This window comes from Ambystoma mexicanum, chromosome 6p (genome assembly GCF_040938575.1).
Source record: "Ambystoma mexicanum isolate Mex_15411 chromosome 6p, UKY_AmexF1_1, whole genome shotgun sequence".
In the NCBI taxonomy this organism is placed as follows: Eukaryota; Metazoa; Chordata; class Amphibia; order Caudata; family Ambystomatidae; genus Ambystoma; species Ambystoma mexicanum.
In genome coordinates this window covers 585225145-585247976 of record NC_090935.1, presented here as the reverse complement: position 1 = coordinate 585247976, position 22832 = coordinate 585225145, and the positions used below count along the sequence as shown (strand labels likewise).

At 43.0% G+C, this 22832-nt stretch overlaps 1 protein-coding gene across 1 annotated transcript in view; it reads right to left on the bottom strand.

Annotated features, from left to right (window-relative positions):
- DMGDH (dimethylglycine dehydrogenase) overlaps positions 1–22832 on the bottom strand; it is an 834031-nt gene that overhangs the window by 391707 nt on the left and 419492 nt on the right. The window contains exon 9 of the mRNA XM_069627418.1: positions 19326–19479. Within this exon, the coding sequence (XP_069483519.1) occupies positions 19326–19479 (154 nt within the window). The remainder of the gene's footprint in view (positions 1–19325; positions 19480–22832) is intronic.

The window sequence follows — 22832 nt, the reverse complement described above, 5'->3', positions numbered from 1 at the left end:
TTGAGGTTACTGGTCGGTTGACCCAGCTGGCAACCAACGGCTGCTCATCAATGCGCAAGTGCGTTGCCAGAAGGTTCGAGAAATTGCCACCCCTTTTTGAGGAGTGCATATATGCGGAACCCCTTAGCGGTCAGGTGAGACCTCAGCCGGAGGGAGGACACTTTCGTCCGGCATACCTGGCTGTCATTGGGGTCTTCCAGCCGCTTCTGGCGAGATGAGGGATCCAGTTACGCCCACGGTGATGTATTTTCTTTTGAACTCTGTTTCTTCTGTGATTTATTTTTATGTTATCACTTGTTGCTTCCAAGCTTTGAATAAATAGCCGTATAAGTGCTCATTATTTTCTAAGTGTGTGTGTGGTTGCTAGTCATTGCGTCTACCTGCTTTTAAAGTATTGGCTCTGTAATTGCACTGGTGATTAATGACTGTCTGTGCACTCTGGGCGAGCAATATAGGCAACAACGGCGCCGGTATTGCTACCGACACCGTTGCTACCGTACTGCCATACTAAGAGTTGTGCTTGCGGGTCTCGCTCTGCCTGTCAGGTCCGACCTGGGGGGCAGTGGGGCACTCGCAAGCACAACTCGTGGATGCACCTGCCCAGTTATGAACGGTGCCGGTGCATCCGAGCTACCCATTCCCATTCAGCCCTATGCGGCCGAATGGGGAGTCCCTTATTGCCGGCACCCGCGAAGGGCAATTACCGGGTACGACCTCGACATCTCTGTAGGAGAACAAATTGGTGATGGGAACCCTTCTCCAATGTTGAAAAATCAACCTTCCTCCAAGTTTTAAGTAGCAATCCACACTGGAAGGGAACACCCTCAAATTTTACACCAATCCAAAGTCATAAGAAACGGATGAAACCCGGTCAAAGTCTGACAGACAATCAGAAAAAGGGCCAACAGTTGTTTTTCCCCCATTCAGTCAAATGAGGGGGAGGAGCCGGTGCTCGCCAGAGGATGCCTGATTAACAGAAGGAGCTTCATCATTGAAGAATTATTCAGGAAACTCCCAAAAGATCAGACCATTCCCACCTTGAAATTAATTGACAAATGGGAAGTAGGTCTGGTGTATTCAAAAAATGTCCATTGGCAACAAAAGTATATACCATAATTGTTGGGTCGTGAGATGTCCCTTCCGCCTTTTGTTTAGGCAGTGACATTCTTAATCGGACCCAATTCATAATAAAGCCTGTTCCCGACTGGGGAGTAACCCCATGGGCTTTGACAACACTGAAAAAGCATTCCGGTCAGCTCAATTGCTGGCTTAAGCTGTTTAAGTTCAAGTGCGAGAAGAGGTTACGATCCCAAGACAGGGGCGACAATCTACTCTTCCCCTCAAAATTAAGCAAGGACAGAACCGCAAACATCAGAATGCATATATAAATCTAAATTGCCATCACCAACAAGGTTTGTATTTAAATTAATCAGACACCTCTAGTACACCTAGAACACAACACCATTTGAATATTGGTGGATAACAGTGACCCTCAAAGTATCACTTTGGGCGCGCACACACCTTTATTGGAATGGCGGTTGAAGCCCAACATTATTCTATTGATCTAGGTAATGATATCATGGGACCAATTCCAAACGATTGTTTCGACCTCAGCATCTGTATTCCTCCAGAAAAGAGCTTTAGTAGGCATGGGGGAACTTCATGGTGCAATCTTCCTGCAGCTGCAGGGTGGAGTGGTGACCTGTGACATTAGGAGGAAGGAGGTAGTGTTCAGAGTCAAGGACCACTACCTTGAATCCCCTGTCCAGGTCAAACCCATCAAAAGAGATCTCTCCACCCAACTGGAGGATACCGCTGAAATTGAAACACCCGAGGTCTTTCCAGGTTTCAAGCAGATGGTCGAGCAAAGGATCAGTCTTGCTGATGCCTGTGAGACTGAGGAGCAAAGACAAGCTACAACAGGTCTTCCTGGAATTCCAAGATATCTTTTCAGCATCCACTCATTCAACCACCATTCCCACAGACCCCGAGATGGCTCCAGTATTTGTGAAACAATTCTGGTCATCTCTCATGTCCCTGGAATCACTCACAGAGATTTTGAATTTGGAATCCTGTGGGATAAGTCATCTGATCCAAAGTACCTTCAACAACCTAGTACTGGGACTACTCAAACCAAACGGCCAATGGAAACTATGTGCAGCCCTGAGGGAGTTGAACAAACGGGTCCACATGTCAAGATGGCCCCTTACCTACATCGATCAGGGACTGGCCCAGATCCATGGGTCAAAAATTGTGCACCACACCTGACCTGACCAACAGTTACTGGACAGTACCCGTGAGTATGGAAGACCAGTACAAACTTGCCTTTATCTTCGGGGGGCAGCAGCATGCATGGACCCTGTTAGGAAAGATTTCCCTTTATAGCACCTTTCCTTCCATTTTAATGTACCCCAAACTCTGTGCTTTTATTTTTGATCCGGACCTGTACTTTTTACAGTGCAGTGTAGCCTAAAGCATCACTACACTGTATTTTGCTCATCTGTTACAGGGAAACTGACATGTCCCTCAGGCTGTCAGTACTGGGAAACATTGTTTCCTTTAGTCTTGTTACTTAGTTACTACTTTTAGTAACTTATCACTTGTTGTAACGTTTTATCACTGTACAATGCATCTTACAATGCAGTACAATGGAGTACACTTGTTTTCGCCCTAGACTAACACTCAAAGGATTTTTGGTTACTCTAGGTGAGCTCAATGGACAGGCTGCTGGCGGCAGTGACTTTCTAAAATTTTCTGGTGCTTTTCGATTTAGCCTTACCGCCTTAACCGCTGTGGCTAGTGACCAAACATCTCCATGCCAGGAGATCTTCGTTTGTCCTTTGGCCATCTTGTCTTTGAGACTTATTTGGACTTCCAGTGCCTTGGAAATCAGAAGCTTTTGGTGGGATACTGAAGGGCTATGCATGTTTTCTGGCAGGATGTGGCATGAGCCTGCCGGGTCCCAATCTACAAACTAGTTTCAGTGTGTCTGAGTGTTATGCATGAGTGTTCTGATTGGACCAATGCTGGGGTGTGTGGGGGGCTAGTTCTGCTATCGGCTAGTGGGAGTTTCTGCTCTTACCTGGCTTTTGGGACAAAAAGAGGACCCCTGCACCCACTTTAGAGAGATCCTGGAGAAACCTGAAGGAGCCAAGACTCCTGTCCAGCTGTGAGACCCATGAGGAGACCGGAGACCAGTCGGACGGAGGCCTGGCGATCAACTTCTGATGCTGTCCTGCAAGAGCCCTGTCTTGCTATTGATCTTCAGCAGCCCTGCGAGGGAGCTGCGACCCGTGGAGTGGAGGGAACATCCATTCTTGATGTCTGCTCAGTAGTGAAGAAGAGTCTTCGGAAGTGCCCCGTGACTGCCCTGTGGCTGGCCAGCTCTGAGTTTTGGCTACCATGCTGCCGACGTCACCATTCTGCATTGAGGCCTAGCTGGAACTTGAGGGGGGGGGGATCTACAGCTCAGCTTACAAGACTTACCTCAGCAGAATTTCCGAGCGCAAAGGGGACCCGAGATAGGAGGGAGAGTCTGACCACGATAGGCGAGTCCCTTTGCGTCGCTTTGCGTCGCTGTGCTGCAGTGACCACCGTCTGAAACAGCTTACCCGAGATGAGTCCAGTCCTGAGAAGGGTCCTGCATCATGTTCTTCTGCATCATGTTTTGCTGCATTCTTCCACCAAGAGTCCTTGCACCAGCCAAGCACACAGACCGGAGATCTACTCGAACCTGCAACCCCTGCAAATCTAGTACTGATGCTGATGGTGGGAAAAGTGACCTCAAATCTTCCTCCATTGACCTGCCAAGTTCTGTGAAGAATCAGAGTATGGGGTGTGAGTTACAGTGGTTCTTACCTGCCCCTAAACTCCCTCTAACCATTTTGCTAACTTTTCTTAAACCTTTACTATACTTTGATTTTGCCATTGCTTGCTCGCGTGAGCCTTCCAAAAGTTGGGGACACTTTTGTTAGTTACAATAACTTGTCCTCTAACCCTTGGAATCGTTCACTGGACAAAAGGTATAAAGAAAAATCACAGGAGCGCACACCTATATTTAATGACTGTCAAAAACAAGTAAAAGTATTCTAATCAATTCAAAGGTGCAGGGGAGAGATTTGGCACAATAAGTGCCTAATATGTACAGGAAAATAGGTGTCCTTAACTGATGGACACTTGCATCCCCTGCACACCTCATATACTGATTCAATTATCAGTCAAGACTTATTCCAATTCAAGAATTATCATTCCGTTTTTAAGATCAAACAAGGTTTATCCATGTGAATTAGATTATGTCAATTAGCTTATATAATTCTCTAAAATGAACCTACTTACTACTAAACATGCCACAGCATTAGCCTTTAGTGAAGACAAAGCTACTCGGATTCCTACTCTGATTAAAGACACTGAAAGAACCGCTCCAACAAAAGAACGTCCAGAAAAAATAACTAACTACCCAGAAAGACTAATCAGAAGAGAAATCTTGCAGAAGTTACACGCACCTACTACCTCAGTACTATAAAGCCAAAAGAATACCTTGTGGCCTTAGGATATATATACGACCAACTTTATGCAAGGAGAACAATGAGTTTGTAAAAAGATGGGAGCAAATTCTTAATAAATGCTCTTTAGATTTGATTCTTTTAACTAAGGAATAATTGGCCAAATTCTTATCTAAAATCGATTCAGACATCATTGAATTAAAAGAGCCATTTAATACTTTACTATCACAAGAGGAGTTAGCAAAAATCTTTGAAGACACCAATAGGAAATTAGAAACCTACAAGCAAGAAATAGAACGGAGGAAAATAAGGAAATTTAGGAGGGACACCTTAGAGACTACTCACGTGACATTGTATTCACGTGGCAGGAACAGTATCGCCAGAACCAACCCTACCAACCAAATAGACAACCGAACCAACCAAAAAATAAACAGAAACATTGGTGAAGAAACATAATGATCCAGTGACACATCAGGTAGCATGTCAGAAACCAACACCAATCTACCTACTATAGGCTATCCGGTAGAAATATACACACTACGCCCACATTAGAGAGTGCGACAACATCAGATACTCACCTTCCTTTTTTAGGAATAGGAAAATAAGGAGAGGACACATGAAAACTAAGAACAAAGAAAAAATAAGTGAACTTGTAGTTAACATTTCTAAATGCTGCTTATCCAAACAGGAAATGGATCTACTCAATTTAGGACTGTCATTTGTCCTGACTAGCAACACCACATTATTTGACAAACTTATCAATGTAGGTAAGCTGACTCGAAAAATGAGACAGTCTTTTTCGACTCTCTACCCCCAATGGAAGAAAGAATGAAAACATATGATTACTTGGAAATGAAACCTAAGAGCACATTTAACCCTAGTGTTAAGAACTCCTCTATGGACCCATTTGAGAACTCCATGATGAAAGATCTCAAATTCATGAAATACTTTGTTATCAGAGGACATAACCTTAGAAAACACCAACACTCAAACAACTGGCAGACGACCAATCCATCACAATAAAACCAGCAGATAAGGGAGGCACTATTGTTATTATGGACAGTGAATATTATAACCAAAGCTGCTTGTCACTACTTAATGACAGAGACACATCTAATCCTGGACCATGATCCCACATCTGACATTGCACCTATTTCTTGAAGAAGTCTTAAGAAGGGCCCTTAATGAAGAATAGATCACGGAACGTTCAGAAGACTACTTGTCCAACAAATTTCCTATTGTACCAGTATTCTAAGGTCTACCTAAGATCCACACAAATCCCCAATTACCTCCTTTAAGGCCTATTGTCTGCATTTTCTATCTCTTGGCAAGATATGTTGTTAAACCCCTTCAGCCAATAGTACAGAACAGTTTTACGTATCTAAGGAACACTACACATTTTCCATTATCATTAGAACTACCTGAATTCAGGCTGGACTGGACACTATTTACTCTGGATGTACAGAGTTTATATACATCCATTCCCCATAGTGAAGGACTTGATGCCCTCGAATTGGCTCTACTTAAAGAAGAATACTTTCCATCCAACAAGATTTTCACAATTGAATTAGCCAAAATCATCCTGTACAATAACTATTTTTGATTCCACAAAGACTATTACCTACAAATATCAGGCACATCCATGGGCTCTTCCATGACACCTGCATACGCCAATGCCTTTTAAACTGAACATATTCTTCAACATCCCACCTGGAAATCTAAACTAGGTGAAAGATACACTGATGATATCTTTGGTATCTGGAAGGGTCCCACAGAAGAACTACAATCATTTCTGACATACATAAATGAATGCAATTTAATCAGGAGGGTCCTGGGAGTCTCTCTGTCCGACATTAGTCCTGGTTACGAGAGCCTTACCCAGATTCTTTAGCTCACTATCTTTCACAGAGGAGAAATATCCAAAACATATCAGTCTTTGTCCTGCCCTGGGGCAGTCCAGCACCGAAACGCTAGGCAATTCACCTCTGAACAAGAGTACCAACAGCAACACCAGACACGTGTTTCGGTCATGTTGGACCTCATGAGCTGTGCCTCTCTAAGAATAATGAGCAAGGGGTCCACGTCTAGGGTTGCTGTTGAGAATTAAGAAGCCTTCTTGGACACACTAATTATAGTTGGAAGTTCATTGAAGTATACGCAGGGGTCACCCTTGGTCCATTTATTAAAGGTCAAAGTCAAGTGGGAGTGGAGTCCGGAACAATCCAAGGCAGTTACGCAACCAAAAATAAGCCTTTCCGAGGCTCCTTGTTTGGCTTACTCCATAAAGAATAAGGAATACTTCTTGGAAACAGGGTTCTCAGATACTTGCCTAACTGCAAAGTTGTATCAAAAGCACAACAAGGTCAAAGTCATCTCGTACACGAGCAAGACTTTGTCCTCTGTGGAGGAAAGATTCAATGACTGCGACAAGGCACTCCTGGCAATGGTATGGGCATTGAAAAATTACCACCCATTCATGCAGGGGAAGCACATCATTGTCGAGACTCCTCAGCAACCCTTGCAATATCTCCAAAGTGACAGAATCCGGGCAGGCAACGTTAGTAATTCCAGAATTACTTCCTGAATTCTGTCTATTCAAGGCTTTCCAGTGGAGGTCGGATATGGCCAAAAACAAGAAGAGTCCTCCTAGCGCAAGGGTTGGCGGACTTACATGATTGAGCTCCAGAAAACTGTCTTGAGGATGAAAGTGTAATGACCAATAACAACATGGAGGCGTACTTAACTTCCCCACACAAGGTCTGTGAAGAAGAAACGTGTCAGGGGATACCCACAGTTTGTGGAAGGGTACTTCTACCGTCTTGATAACAATGGGGAAAAAGAACTAGTGACTGGCATTGGGAATGCCTGGGTGAACGATACCCTGGAACCCTCTGCTGGTTACAAAATAGGACCCGAAAGTAGTCAGGTTTCACAGTCGATGGCTGTTCATCAAGCCATCCTCAATGCAGTGCACCACCAACTCAATGGACTGGTTATAATGACTGACTGATTATGTCAGGAATGGGTTCATGGAGCACCTGATTAACTGGAAAAATCAAGGCATGCTTTGTACCAACAATAAACCCTTAAAGCATGCCAAACAGATTCAGTCAATTGATGATCTGGTGACCGCCAATCAGATGACCATCTATTGGAAGATAGGTCATTCCAAGATAGAGGGGCCAGATAAGACAGGGAATGACCTGGCTGACCAGCTGGCTAAAACCAGAGCCCTGCAGGAGGATTTCATAGAAACAGAATCCTTGCTGGGTGAAATCCTAGTAGCTACTGTCACCAGGTCACAAAACCGTGCGAATAGTGAACTTTCGACTGCAGTGTAGAGTAAAGATAACCCAGATACAGATTTGATCACTGCACAGAAAGAAGATCCAATCATTGGGAAATGTTATTGACACATTGAAGAAAGACCCTGTGAGCTTTCCATTAACAGAGTCAGATAATAACGGTAAAGAGGATCTTCGGCTGTTGATGAAGTTTTCCAAGATGTTCCGGATTCAAGATGGTTTGTCGGTAAGGAGAGCCCTATTCTGACTGTGACCAGTGGGTGGCACCTACCTCATTCAACACATGGGCTAAGACCTCAACACATACCTAAAGGGGTGTCTTGTTTGTGCTCAATTTCAACCAAGTTCACTCACACACAGAGCTCCCCTACAAAAAAGGGGTCTGACCCTGCCTTGGTCAGATGTGCATGTTAATTTCATTGGGCCAGTCATTCACTCCTCTAGAGGAAATAAGTACATGTTGACTGTTATATGCTTGTTCACAAAGTGGGTAGAATGTCTTCCAGCCTCGAATTGTAAAACGGTCCCAGCTGCAGCACTAATGATCAACTACATGTTCTCTCGTTTCAGCCTCACTCAAAGGAGTCGGGCCGAGGGAGCCCTTTTACCAGAGAGGTGATGGCGAAGATTTGGGGTATTCTAGGGGTAAAAAGAAAACTCCACATTGCATACCGCCAGGCCTCCAGTGGGGGGAGGTAGAGAGATACAACAAAACAAATGTGAGTATCTTAAGAAGTTTGTCGCAGACACTGGGTCCAGTTGGGACATCCGATTACCGTTTGTCCTGATGGCGATTAGGTCTACATAACCTTCTGCAAAGAGGTCTCCATTTGAGGTTGTGACCGGATGAAAACTTGTGTTACTGCAGCATCTGCTCTACAGAACTCAGGAGCAGACACTGATAAATGTGTCCACTACTCAGAAGTACATTAAACATTTAAGGAAGCACCTCCAGCATGCTTTTGCTTATGTTCAGTGCAATTTAGAAAAATTGGCTGAAGGAATGAAGACGTAATAGTACCTAAAGACCACCAAGAAAGAATAAGAAGTAGGGGACAAGGTTTACCTGTACAATTTTCAAAGGAATCAGGCTAAGGAGTGGAATTTCTCCCGTCTTGGTTCGGTGTCTCTTAAAAATTATAGATAAAATATCCTGTGTTGCCTTCAAAATCTGCATCCCAAAAGGAGAACAGCCAGTAGAAAGATGGGTCCACATCAATCAGTTGAAAAGTTGTCATCCCAGACAAGCTTTACGACTGCTTGAGGAGCCAAATGCAAGTCAAGCAGAAGACCCATCCGAGGAGTGAAAATTCTGGATGGAGAATTCCAATTAAGGCTTCAGTTTTTTTACGGATTTGTACACATAAAGATGGAAATCAATCTGCTTTCTGTCTATTTATTTATAAAAATGGAAAAACACGGAACAGGTCTGTCTGTCTGGCTCTCTGTGATGTCACTCAAACATTGCAGGCCCATCACATTGCAGATTGGCAGCATGGAGAGTACACAAGTTGTATAAGAATAGGATAAACGTTTTTCATATTGCTGACAGTATATATTTTAAAGCAGCAGCAGTCACAGGAGAAACTGTTTGTGGTTATGGAAAATACGTAGCAAGAATTTCTTTCCTATATGTCTGCATGTGTGTTTTGATAAATGCATTTTTTTATTAGAATAAATGCAGAAAAATACTAGTTGCAAATTATCTTTTTATATGAAAAATATAAACGTGGATAAATACAGAAAAACGGCCCAAAAATAAATATGGAAAAATACAGACACAAATGGCAGAAAAATAAATACCATTAAATCATAACAGGTGATTATTTTAATTAATATTCTTTGGAAACAAATGGATGTTCTGAAATACTGTGTCTAGTTTTATGTAATGTTTCCCTCCTTCGCATGTAAGTGTTGAAATGTGATGTCTCTTTCTATGTAATATTTTTCTCTTGAATGCAACGTCTATCTTCTGGGGAAATATGGTGGTGTAAAAAGTACTGCACCTCGCTTTTTTATATTTGTTAGATAAATAATCTCCTTAATTTCCAGCCTGGAAGCAAGAGGGGAGTCCGGTGAGAACCCCAGAGACCCTGGGAAGAAGGAAGGAAAGGGGGTGCCATGCCACACCCTCCAACCCAAAGATGGAAGGGGAGGCTGAAGTGCCCATCTCCTGATGGAGGAAGAAAGGAGGTGCTCTGCCACACCCTCCCAACCCAGAGAACGAAGGGGAGACTGAAGTGCCCACTACGTAATGAAGGAAATTGGGCCAGATGGGATCCAACAAAAATACAAACCTAAGAAAAAGGGGAATTTGAATGAAACCCCCCTCTGCCTTGCTCTTCCCCACCAAAGAATCTGGAAGGAACAGTTGGGGGGGGCATGTGGGTGTAATCAAAGACCCCAAACTGATTGTCCCTTTCACATGAAAGAGTATTTTTAAACGCTGACACACAAAAACAGCTTTTCATGTGTGTTTGCAAGTTGAAGCTATTTAGATGTGAAAAATGTACCCCTGCTAACATAAAAATGGTAGGGAAAAGACATGTGTGTTGACAAAAAGTAAGGTATGTTATGTTTAGCATGCAGAATACCAGCAATTATTTCAAAAGAAAGGCCACTTAGTTTTCAAGAAAAAAGGTTTCTGTAGGCCAGAGGCAAACCCTTTGCTGGCTGGGGGACACAACTGAACCCCCGCACCTCTGCCACGGAAAGTCAAGTTCACATCCACCAGCTATTTTACAACTGCAGTAACATGTGGCCTGACTTAAAGGTGTTGTCCCTGAAGGCTGGGCTTTCTCTGTAGGATAATTTTCTTTGGCTGATGCCTGACCAAAATGTAAGCAGGAGGTCTGAAAAGGGGGGCTACAATTAAAGGTGGCTGAAACTCTAATTTAAAAAAGCACGTTTCAAAAACAAAAAGACCAATACAAAATCTGTTTAAAGGCTGGCCCAGAGTGGCAAATGGCATTGAGGAAGTGAAGCTCATATTTGTACATATGAAGATTGCCTTTGTTTAAAAGGACTATTATTGTTTAGGCATTTTCCGCAGCAACATAAGTTCTATTTTATTTATTTGATTTCTTTAGCAATTTCCAGGCGATTTTGGGGATATAAAATTCATCAACCTATGACTCAGGGAACTGTAATGTCCATCTAAAATGGATTTTTCTGGCTGATCTGAAAATGTTCCAAATTTGGGAGTTTGTGAATGGGTGGAGGGTGAAATTAAGAATATGGGGAATAAGTTGCATGTTCCTAATGGTTATACTTATTGTGAAAAGGGCATAAAGTAGCTGAATCGGAACATATATTTTATGGCAGTTGCGAGTAAAATTATTAAGTTTTGCACATAACTATATTTTTGCTAAAATATGACATGAGAACAAATGGGGATTGCAAATGAAGATGCCATATGTCTGCTCCAGACTCTTAAACCAATCCGTAGAGAGAGGCGGAAGTTGGGAGGAGAGAAAGGGGTAACTGTCCTAGTTGCAAGAACTCTTGCAGGGTACTTCCCCAAAATTGTAAACTTGGTGTTATCACTGCTATACAAGGTGGGATGCACTATGAGGAAGGGAAAGAGCGGCTGAAATGTACCATCGGGGAGAGCTGCTGAAACGTACCATCTGACAGCTGCAAAAAAACACCAAAGGAGATTGCTGAGAGTGCATCTGGGTGGAGCCATCTATTTATAGGTAGGGCTAAAAGCTGACTGGGTTCTATGGTGGAGAGCGGGAGGCTATCCTTGAGAGTGGAGTGACCATACCCCTGCCCTATCTTTCCAGAGGGTCTTGGCATGCAGCTGGCTGTCCTGGACTTTAAACAGAGGTTTTCAATGTAAGTAAACCTGAGCCCTTTGTAACCAAAATGTGGGGGAATGTGCGGGCCTTGAATCCTTTTCCTTTATAGTGGGTGGCGGTCAAAACTGTGTAGATCCATAGCCTATTTAACAAAAAATAGGCTATGGATCACTTTGGCAGAACACTATGGTGTGATTTCTGTTAAAATTTGAAATTAACAAAGCTCACTTCCCAGTGTGCGCTGAAAAACTATAGCCTATAATTTAACTGGGTAATCTTTTTTGTCCTGTTAACCCCAACTTATTTAAGGAAGAGGGGTGTCTTTGTTCTTACATGAGTCCAATCTTTTTGGCCAACTTTCCCCAACACAGGCCTTTCAGTGAAGGGGAGGGGGGGTCTGAAATCCCAAATTCTTCAATAATCCTAATTTTTCTGTCAGACTTCCCCAACCCAGACCAAAATAGGGGGGGGTCTAAAAACAAACTGCTAAATCACCCTGTGTTTATTGTAAATACAAGGTGTGGGTGAAATCATAATTGCCATATGTATTTGTCCAAATCAGAAAAACCAAACTGCTAGCCTTTTAATTGCACAGGAAAATCGAAATTGCACAGCACTACATTTGTAAATTGTGTTCACTGACAAGCGCTAATTATTTCTTGAAGTGAAATTTGTAGAAAGTAAAGAATTGTGATTTGTGTTCTTTTCAACTCATTTTTGTGACTTATTTATGAGTTTATTGTGTTGTTCCACGGATAAAGTGGTGTTTGATATTTCAGTACGAGTTTCGTAACATCTAATTCAAATGAATATAACTATATTTCTTGTACACCAGCCTGGTTTTTGGCTCATTGGTAGCTCAGGGGGAGGGATCCAAGGGGCATGATACACATCTGAAATGGGGCTGAATAAAATAATCCAACAGTTTGTTGCGTGACAACTTGAGTGGGGAGGGAAGGAACTCCCTGCATTGAGGGTGTTCACTCAAACCAGCACAACAGTGGATTGCCTATATTCCATGGTTCCTAAGGAACCTCTCAAGCAACTGAGAACCAGACGAACCAGACACTATCCTGGCTACATGACAGAGTTCATATCTCCTTCAATGGCCCAATGGCCCAAAGCCCCTAAAGTCAAAGAATACAGCTTCTAAGGAACCCATAGGTTAACAAAAGAGCGAAGGATGTGTATGCCTTTCGAGATAAAAACTTGGCAGGGTTTATATACAAAACTGGAAATATAGCAATTCTACTCTTGTGAATGTAGAGAGCACAGAATCTGCATGCAGCGTGGCTAATAATGATTCAGTGGTTACAGATGCACAAAATGAAATAGCAAAACAAGTTCTAATCCTTAATGTGTTCCACGCTGAGAATGGACCATTGGACCATTCCAAAATGACCAACTAGTATGGATAGGATGCGTGAAGTCAGATGAACACGCGGAAATTCGCTACCATCAAGTTGAGATGATGCAATGCTCCAGTGTCTCAACTGAATTATGGAACAGCCGGAGATGACATGCCTGATGTGTGCACATTTTTAGATATTTATCACTTGTTTTTCTTGTGTATTGGTTTGTCTCTAGGGAGAGGCTTCTTGCCAGAGCTACATTCTACACTATATTTAACTATACATCTAACTACACAGGAGTCCCCTTTGCTTTGGTATCAACCAAAAACGGGATCGACCGGTTTCGATGACACTGTCAGTGCGATCATCTTCTTCAGGTCCAAAAACTTCGAGCAGTAACTCGGGCATGAATTGACAAAGAAAATAATGCCCAGCACACAACACCTAGGAGAATATCTGTTTAATTTACTCCTAGATCGGGTCTGGATGTCCCATCCTGTTTGACGGATGCTGTGACTGATTGCACTTCGACAAGTTTTTGGTCATGAAGAAGATGCACTGAAAGTGTCATTGAAACCGGTTGACCCAGTTTTTGTTGTAACAATATCCTTAAAAAATGTGGGGATACGATAGATGCAAATGAAGCACTGATGTCAATTGCCTTGCCGACCTAGTACTAGTGATACCCATTTGACAAAATCTGCCACATTGGAAGTAGATTGGGGCTGAATTAACGAATAGAAAGCGAAATAGGAGATTTATTTCATTACTCAGCAATTTCTTTTTATCGCACTGGAAAATGATTATTGCACATAGTTATTCTATATCCTATTTTTTGCACTCTGTGCACACACTTCATTGGGGGTGAATAAACAATGGCGTATAGCCAAAGGAAATATTCCTCTGTTAAATGTCCAGACTGCCAACAGGTAGGGATTAGGTCTAACTTTAAATATTTCTGTAATTGACACATTGTACAGGTGGGGATAGTTTCTCCCTTCTTTTCTATTAGATAGGCGGTGCACCAGCTTGGACATAGGGACAGCATCACCCTACAGGGACAGAGTGTGCTTCTGACTAGGGAAATATCCAGTGTACCCATTTAGTGTCTCTTTTGAAATGCTTATGTTTGAACTGTTGCATGCTCTATGCGTGTTTGTGTATATTTTCAAAGGACCAATGTTTTCATTATTTCTGTAAGAAGGTAGTCAAATTTCCCAGAGTATTACTTTGAGTCTACATTATATCAATTACAGAGACATTCATGTCACTAGGCCCCCTGGAGTCTTCCGCTATGTCTTCATATCCCAACCTTGTCTTTATCTGATTGCACAGGTACCTTTGTCAGGGAAAGGTAACATTTCGTATTGCAAAGCTTTCACCAGAGCAACTAAAGACACTCTGTTGGCGCATAATTTTCGTAGACCACAAGAGCAAATTGCTGAACAGGTAGTGGATAAACTGAAAACATTGATTTTCCAAATCTATCCTTCAGCCCAGAACAAGCATAACTAAACTTGCAGAGTTGCACTGGATTGTTTTCTAATAAACAGATGATATTGAAAGAGTTACCACCTAAAAAAAGTGTGTTTGTATCTGCAATGAGGAGAGTCAAGAAAACAAGTCATGATCTGGAACCAAGAAGACCACTCATGGCCTACAATTCCATCTCCCATTTGAGATCGATGGACCATGCAGGATGCAGAAATAGTTTCTGTTCTCTGTAAACTGACATGTGCTCCGAGTCCACTCTGCAGTTGATAAGATGTTTGTGTGTGAGCAACAGATGCTGTCCACCATGCAAGTGTTTAGCCAAAAACTGACAAATGCAGGGAATTCATTCCATCTCGGCAAGGGGGATCCAACCACCTCTGGGACTAGGCAGGTGAGCCTGAAAAGCTTAACACAACCAAGGGGATAGCGCAAGTGGGATCCCACTTTGGGCGAGTCCCCCTCCCCTTTGAGAACAGGAGATCCGCTAAAAGGGATATCAGTTATCCTTCCTATTCTCAAGAGCACAATATTTTTGTTGATTATATGGGACTTAATCTGTGTAATGGCTCAAAACGTCCAGTAAGGCTGGTTGTTTGGTTTCTAAACTCTCAATGTGCACCACATTTACCTGGACTGAAGGAGCTCTGGCCCAACCCAGCCTCTTTCAGAGAGAGATAAAGGACCAAAACAGTCTGTAGAGGCAGAGAAGAAGAGCCTGCAGAGCCAGCGAAGACTTGGGAGGCGTGGCAGGAAACATGAGTGTTTGCCAGGTGTGGGAGGGGATCCACAGAAGAGCCAGTGGAGCACTTAGAATATTTCTAGGGTAGGAACTTTGAAAGCCCAAGGTGGGCTGAGAGAAACAAAATCCTGTGGTGGGCTATGCAAAACCAGAGGCTCCAAGACAGGGTGACAGAACGCTGAACCATAGACTGGGAAAGAGACAACAAACCCCAGGGCGAGCTGAGAGAGTGGAGAGTGGTGACCACTAAACAGGGTGAGAGAACCCAGAAAATAACCGGAACTTAAGGCAAGTAAAAGACCAAGAACGGCTTAGAAAGGGAAAACGCCCGGAGCTTTCTTAGTAAAGAATACAAGGAGAGCAACAGGAAAAGGGGTAGGTTCAGACCAGACATCCCCATATAAGAGACATTGACTGTACTGAGTTGAACTTTAGTCCAAGAGGAACTTGGAGAGACACTGGGCATATGTACATTGACTGCATCAGGGCAGGAAGTCATATTGCGCAAATCACACCAAAGTGGGATTCAGAAGCCAACCACCAATCAGTCATGTGGGGCAAGGCCCAATGTACTTTTTCCTGCATTTCTCTTATATTGGTATGGTCAGAACGTAGACAAGCAAAGGTTTTTTGAACAGGGGACCTTTTTTGTGTTTTAGGAGACATCCTGATGAGCACCTGGTTATACCTTTCTTTGTTAAAGCACAGGACCCAGCTCTATAGATTTAGGAAAAGCGTAGGTCTCTTTCATGATCTCTAATAATAAGGGTTGAACACAAAGTCACCTTATCCATCTCTAAATCCAGATCTACTACACAACCTAACCTCTACAGACATGTGAGAGACCGGAGGAAACTATGAACTATGGTAATGATTATCACAGTGAACCAAACAGACTCTGACATGACAGTGAATTTCAGCAAAGGTGATGTTGAATCACAATTAGTGGCCTACAAAAGGATGCTACATAATTGTGTTATTCAAGGGCTAGCAATTACAACAGTCAAGTCATAGTATATAATCCTATTTCACACAATAAAGTAGCAATTGCTTGAATTTCATATTGATCGATTTGGTTTCCGGCACAATATCCAGTTAAAATGTCACCATATAAATATGGAAATATTTGAGACACATTGACTTCAAAGTATGTTTATAGGAATACTTTCTTATGCCTGAAAATTATGTTTCAACTTTCTTATGCCTAGAAATAAAATGTTACCATTAATAATGAAGATTCAATTAACTTTGCTGGGGGCCATCTTGATGAAGTCAACAACCCTATAGGCAACGTACCATTGAAATTAGTCATCTATTGGGATTTTGATGACAAGAACAGTTTCACCATTTCCTCACTAAAACTGCCACAAATTTACAAATGCTACCCAACAATTGAGCTTAAATAGATCACAGACTGAGCTTGCCATAATTTCAGCGCCTGCAAATTCAAGGAAACTCTTGAGTAATCCGCCACCTTTTCACATTGACGAGACAACTATACCTATGACAACCAAAGTGAAAACAAAAGCAGTTTATTACTACACACAACTTGAACATGTTGCAACATGTTAACTTCATTGTTCGCTCTACGATATATTCTAGCTCAGCTTTTCAAAAATGTACCCAATTCCTGGATGAACAGCATCCCGGTCATATTGCCTTGGTCATCATTGCTGCAAAAATAGACTACTGTGCAATGCACTATATGAGTTGGACAAAAAAAAGTCATTTCTCAAAACCAGCTGCTTCAAAACAAAAATTATTTGTATAGAAATGCTTCTAGGTTTTCGCTTTCCCCGGCCACTCACGTTCTTTGCAAATTGCATTGGCTTCCAGAGCAGGCCTGTATTCCATTTAAAATGGCTACTTTAACACAGTAAAATGTATTGCATCCAAAGATACCCAACATTTGGGGGGCTGGAGTCACCCAGTTAATCAAGTTCAAACCAGGTTCAAACCCTGATCCCCAATCTATTAGGTGTGAATTATGTAGCTGTTCAACCATGCACCCAGTGCTGCTACAGAGAGCAACAGGCAACTTAACGCCGATCTGCTTGAGAGGAGGCCCATGCCATTTTTGCACCACCTTGCCGCTGGCCGCTTGTGATCAGACCGAGAACATGCAGGTGGTTTCCACCCCTGTTGAACGGCAAGGAGCAACCACTGGTGAAATGATAAACAGCATCTCGAAAGGCAATGTACAACAGGTGTTGAAGATACATTGTGGCCAAAGTAGTGTCAAATTGTATGGGTGATGTGGTCTATTCACCATATTAATAAAGGGACCAATACCAACGTCGCTGACAGAGATTGTAAAGTTAAATCTACATCCTTTTTAAAAGTACAATTTAGAAATCTGATCTCGCCAAACCAATTCAAAACGTGGGTGTTTCGAAAAGAAAGTTGTTTACTCTACTGAAAATGCTCGTTACTAACCATTTAATCTCCACTCATTCTATGCAAGTCTTGCTTTGCCTTCTTTTGGATGAGCCTGCGGCTTTTGGGACAGTGGCTCACTATTCTCTGCTCTTCTCTGTCCCCTCTTGGCGTTTCTGGTTCTGCTCCGTTTTCCACCTATCCAATTCAGTCTCCTGGACTGGCAACCCACTCTTCCCTCTCTACATTTTGGTATCCCCATCAAGGATCAGTTCTTGGCCTATCACCATTTTAACAGTTTTTGGATTCTTCTCCATTCCCTAAACTTCAACTAATTAAAAACAGCCCAATTCCCCAAATGTCCGTCACCCCCTTACATAGATTTTCACCTCCGTTAATCTTGGCATCATTTATTGACCCCCCACTTGTTCCCACATTGTCATTCTTGTCTGCATCTGTCACCTTCAACATTATGACATTCAAAACATCTGCCCCTGAACCTTTTCACCACAAACTCCAATTCCTCCACTTCTTTTTCCCCCTTGACTACTGTGCCTCACATCTACTTTGATTCCCTGCTTGCAATCTCTTGCTGCTTCACTCAATCTTTGACTCTGCTGTTTAGCTTCTGAACCCACCGCATGCCCATTCTCTCCCTTGCTTGCTGCTCTTCGCTCGCTTTTCCCCCCAGTATGACTTACATTTCGATAACTTTGCATGTTTAAATGCATTCATGGTCTTGCATTTTTATCTCTCGTCTCTGTTTATTCCATTACTGACCCGCTTCGATCATTTCCGCTCTTCACTGGAACTGTTCCCTCGTGCTCAGTCCAGTGTCCATTCTCCGTCTCCATTGGCCTGCTAGCTATGGAATGCTCCATCATATTTGCTACACTATGCCCCTACTCTTACTACCTTTCACACCTCACTTAAATCTCATCTTCTCTGGGCCGCCTACCCTTAAAATGTTGACTGCCTTTGGTCTTGCTCTGTTGCAACTTTTTGTAAACCTGCGCAGTGCTTTGTTAACAGAGCTATATTAATTTCAATATATACCTTCCAATGTTGTCCTCTTTCCAATATGTCACTGAGGAATTACAAATGTACATGTTTTAATGCTTAATCAGATTTGTGTGCCCCAGGGCCTGAAGACTTAACGATAGCAAGGCCACCACAAAATGGCAGAAGTATTTTTTTTTATTTTTATATTTTTTATTTGTTTAGTCGTATAACAACTTTTCAAATTATTTACACAATGTATACCAACATTCATCTTCAGTTCATAATACAAATCATTTTCTATCAACATTATCTATGATAGAAAACGAACATAAAATGAAGTAATCTGCATTGAAAAATTATTTCTTACCGCCTTCATGTACTTTTATTTGAAACAATGTATTCTTGTACAGCTTTACAGTGAAGGGAATGAAAAAGGTTTAGGATTTTTTGTGAAAACGCAGATCTGCTCTCTCACGAGCACAATACCGAAAAATGCATATTTAATTAATGAGGGAATCTTTAAACTGTATCGAATAAAACCCATTACTTTGAAATGCATCAAACAACGTCTTCCTAGAACATGGCAGGTTTTAAGCGAATGCCTGCAGAATCTCACGGCCAGGAGTCGCACACTGTGGGCTACCACATTCCACTGACTTATAACACTGAGAACGACCATTCTGCTAAGAATTCCCTCTACTAGTCTGATGATTAAATCCTTGAAAGGGAGCACAGTTAACAATGTGGCTTACTTGTATCCAGTCTCATCTCCAGGTTTGTAGAACCAGTGGGGTTGCTCCCATCCTGCGTGGAAACCCATAGAGCATTTCGCCTTCAGCAGATCGTAGAGGCCACTAACCCGCTCCGTTGGCCTTCCGGCAAACCTCTCCTCTTTCGGATAGCCAACTGACATGCCGCAAGGAGGTGTAGAGAAAAGAGAAGGGTGTAGGTTAGGAGCATCAGGTCTCATTATGGAACACATGCAATATATTCATGAAATGATGTTGCACACTCTGTGTAAAACGTAATTTGTCACCATGTGCTAGGTTTACATTGCCTGTTGGAATTCAATGTAAATCCGCTCGGGTCCTCTTCATTATATCACCTGTATGCTAACACTTCACTAGCTACACTGCAAAACCCAGGCAGGCCCAAGGAGTCACCCAGGCACTGACTGATCTACAAGGCAATGCCCTAAAGGCCAACCACACACGCCAGTGTACGCTGGTATTCTGGGCTAAAATCGGCACTTTAATGACAGAGTGTAGTGTACAGCTGGTAATTTCAACCAATGTCCCTAGCACAGGGATAAAGGTACGGTTGACTGGACCAACAGGGATGCGTAAGGGGTCAGAAATGAGAGACAGACACAAAGTTGTAGCTTATCATTCGCCATGTTTATTGAAGGAAAAAAGGATGGGATAAAGGCCTATCCTTTACCCAGCCTAATGAGAGGATCCCTACATACAAAGCTAAAGCTAAAGCAAGCGGACCTTGTGTCCAAACTAGGCCGGGCCCTCGCTCTGACATGTTCAAAATATGTGTAGGGTAAATGTCTTTCCAACTTAACATATAAAAGTGTGAAAGTTCAAATAGTTTATTCCAACAAAGCAAGCCTTCTATTCAGGAGTTGGCTCCCTTCCCTTGAACCAATCCAGAATGCTTATTGGATATATGTTGTTCCAACAATGTTCTGTCTAAATGGCAAACGTCTTTTTACAAAATGAAAATGTGTTCCTGGGATAAACAAAGCAAGAATGTCTCATCCATAGACTATTGTTGTCAGGATAGCAAAACACATATACTTCCCACAGAACACTTTGCTTAAGATGGCAAAACCAAAAGTCCCCTTTGTAGAACACATTTCAAAACTCAATCATTTGATATACTGGTTTATTATCCTGCCAGGAATATCCCTTTAACTGCAAAAATATAACTTCTTTCCAAACAGGATACTCTTACCTGATACTCTTATCAGGTCTTCCTGCAAACCTCCTTCTACTTTAGTTATTGCACAGTCACGTTTCTTCAGTAACACAACTTGTTGACTTCAGCGGTTACTTGCACCAATTTCCCTCATGCAGACATCTCACATATGAGATGTTGCTCAAGCTATGTCCGTTAATCTTTCTTTCAATCTTTCTTGGCAATGCTTGTTGCAGATTTCCCCCAACTGACATCTCAGGTCAGGAGAACTGCACAACGTTTGTCCCTTTATCTATCACAATGTCTCTTGGCTTATGGCAATGCTGGTTCCAGGTTTTCCCCAACTGACATTTCATGTCAGGAGAATTGTACCATGGTCGCCTTTTAATTTGCTTCGGTCGGTATTCAAAACTATCCTTCAAATACTCTTCACAGTTCGTGCATGTCTTGGCTCCCCCTCTCACTCTCAGGCAGGCCCCTCAGTGTAGCGTGCTGTTGCTGACAGAGTGTCATAGTGCTGGCTTCCCCATCTGAGCAGAGGCTCCTGGTTCCTGTGCCAGCGTTTGCATCCTTCAGCATTAGAACCTGCATGGCTTTGCAGGGCCCCCTCTTCCCTGCCTTTGCTGTGCTTCATTCACCCTTTCTGTACCAGAGTCTCTCCGCTCCAGTTCAGAATGCCACAGCTCTGCTGCAGGCAAACCTTCACCACTCTCTTTGCGTCTCCTCTCATCTGGACTGCCTCTGCTACTGGTCTTGCTTATCCTCTCTCCTCCAGCTGTAAGTAACCTTCAGTTTTAAATGTTCTGCGCGTCTGATTTAGCTTTGGACAATTAGACGGCTCTTCACGTTAAAAGTCACATTTCCTCCATATTGACTCTGTTCTTTGTTGTCTCAGTACCCCAGCAGTTATGGGAATTGGAGTCCATATATTTTCTAGGCTTCTCAAGGGCAATATGGTTTTAGATACTTGTTGGAATAGCAATTGTCAGAGACAGGAGAGGCTATTGAATTAGGGGTTACAACACTTGGCTCCACTTCACAATAAGCCATAAGTGTTTGAACCATCTGGGCTTCAGGGAGACTGGAAAAATCATGTGTCTCTATTACTGGAGTCACCCCTTCCCCCGATGCACATCTCCTTCCACATGGTCCTCCTCATGATACCTCCCCCAGGGTCAGGACCATGTCGCGGCTGCCTTTCCCTGGCCATATGGGAGGAGACCACTACCATGATTTCAGGGGTGATTCCACAGGATTCATCGCAGATGAGATCATAAAATGTAAAACAATCCGGTTTATCTGCTGGTCAAACCTGCACTTTTGCTTAGAAACGGGCTCCTCATTTCTTCCCCTCTCTCCATTAGTTCAAGGACATCTCCTGAACGAGTCAAACCGACACTCACTCAATGGATTTATATAGTGCCCCAAGCACTTTTTTGTAGCTTTGGGTGTTTGGTTGGTTGGTGCAAGGTAGTCTGTGCCTTGCATTGTTGAGTCGACTGGAGTCAGCTAACGGGTACCACCAACAGGCTATTTGACAGGGGCCAGGTATCTCCACACCGGGCTGCACTAGGGATCACCTCCCTCCAAGTCTAGTTTCTCTAGTTTAGCTCTTGCTTAGCTCTGGCCATTGATCAGATCCCTTTTGAACAACTTAGTAGCAAAGCTCTGGCCAGGGTTTTAAGAGGTCCAACTCCCTTTCCTTTTCTGCCATACTTGCTCTCTTCCTCTCTAGCACCAGTTCTCCATTCGTCGTCTCCTTTCAGAGTTTTCATTCCCTCCTTCAGATTGCTTTCCCTCTTTGAAAGTCTTCCTCCTCGACTGCCTCCCTTCCTTTGAGGTTTGCTGGAGTCAGATGTCATTCTGTCATGGCCACCCAACTGCCAGGTGGTTACGGCTTAGTCTTCCTCTGCCAAATTCCCGTTTGTGTGATCCTCTTCAAATAACCATTAATTTACTAGTTCTAATGCAGGTCAATCCCATGGTCAATCCCATGGTGCATTCAGCTAGCACCTCCCCTCTGATGTCACATGTATTGCACATACACTGTATATGTACGGATGGTAACCTGCGGTTCACAGAGCCCTTTGACCATGCGCTTGCAAATGTGGCCTCCCTTGTCCTACCTATTTCTCTTCTCAGTTTTATTGTCATATGTGACTGATCATGGAAGGGTTCTATGGGTATTATAGGGTACTTTAGATAAAGGGCTTGAGATGGGACAGAGGCCCGGGGGAATCCACACTGTACCTTCTCTGGGGCCAGCATCATAGACCAGGCAGCAGAGTTGCTCGGCCCCCAGGGTATGCCAACTCCCTTCCCCTGGCCAGTTA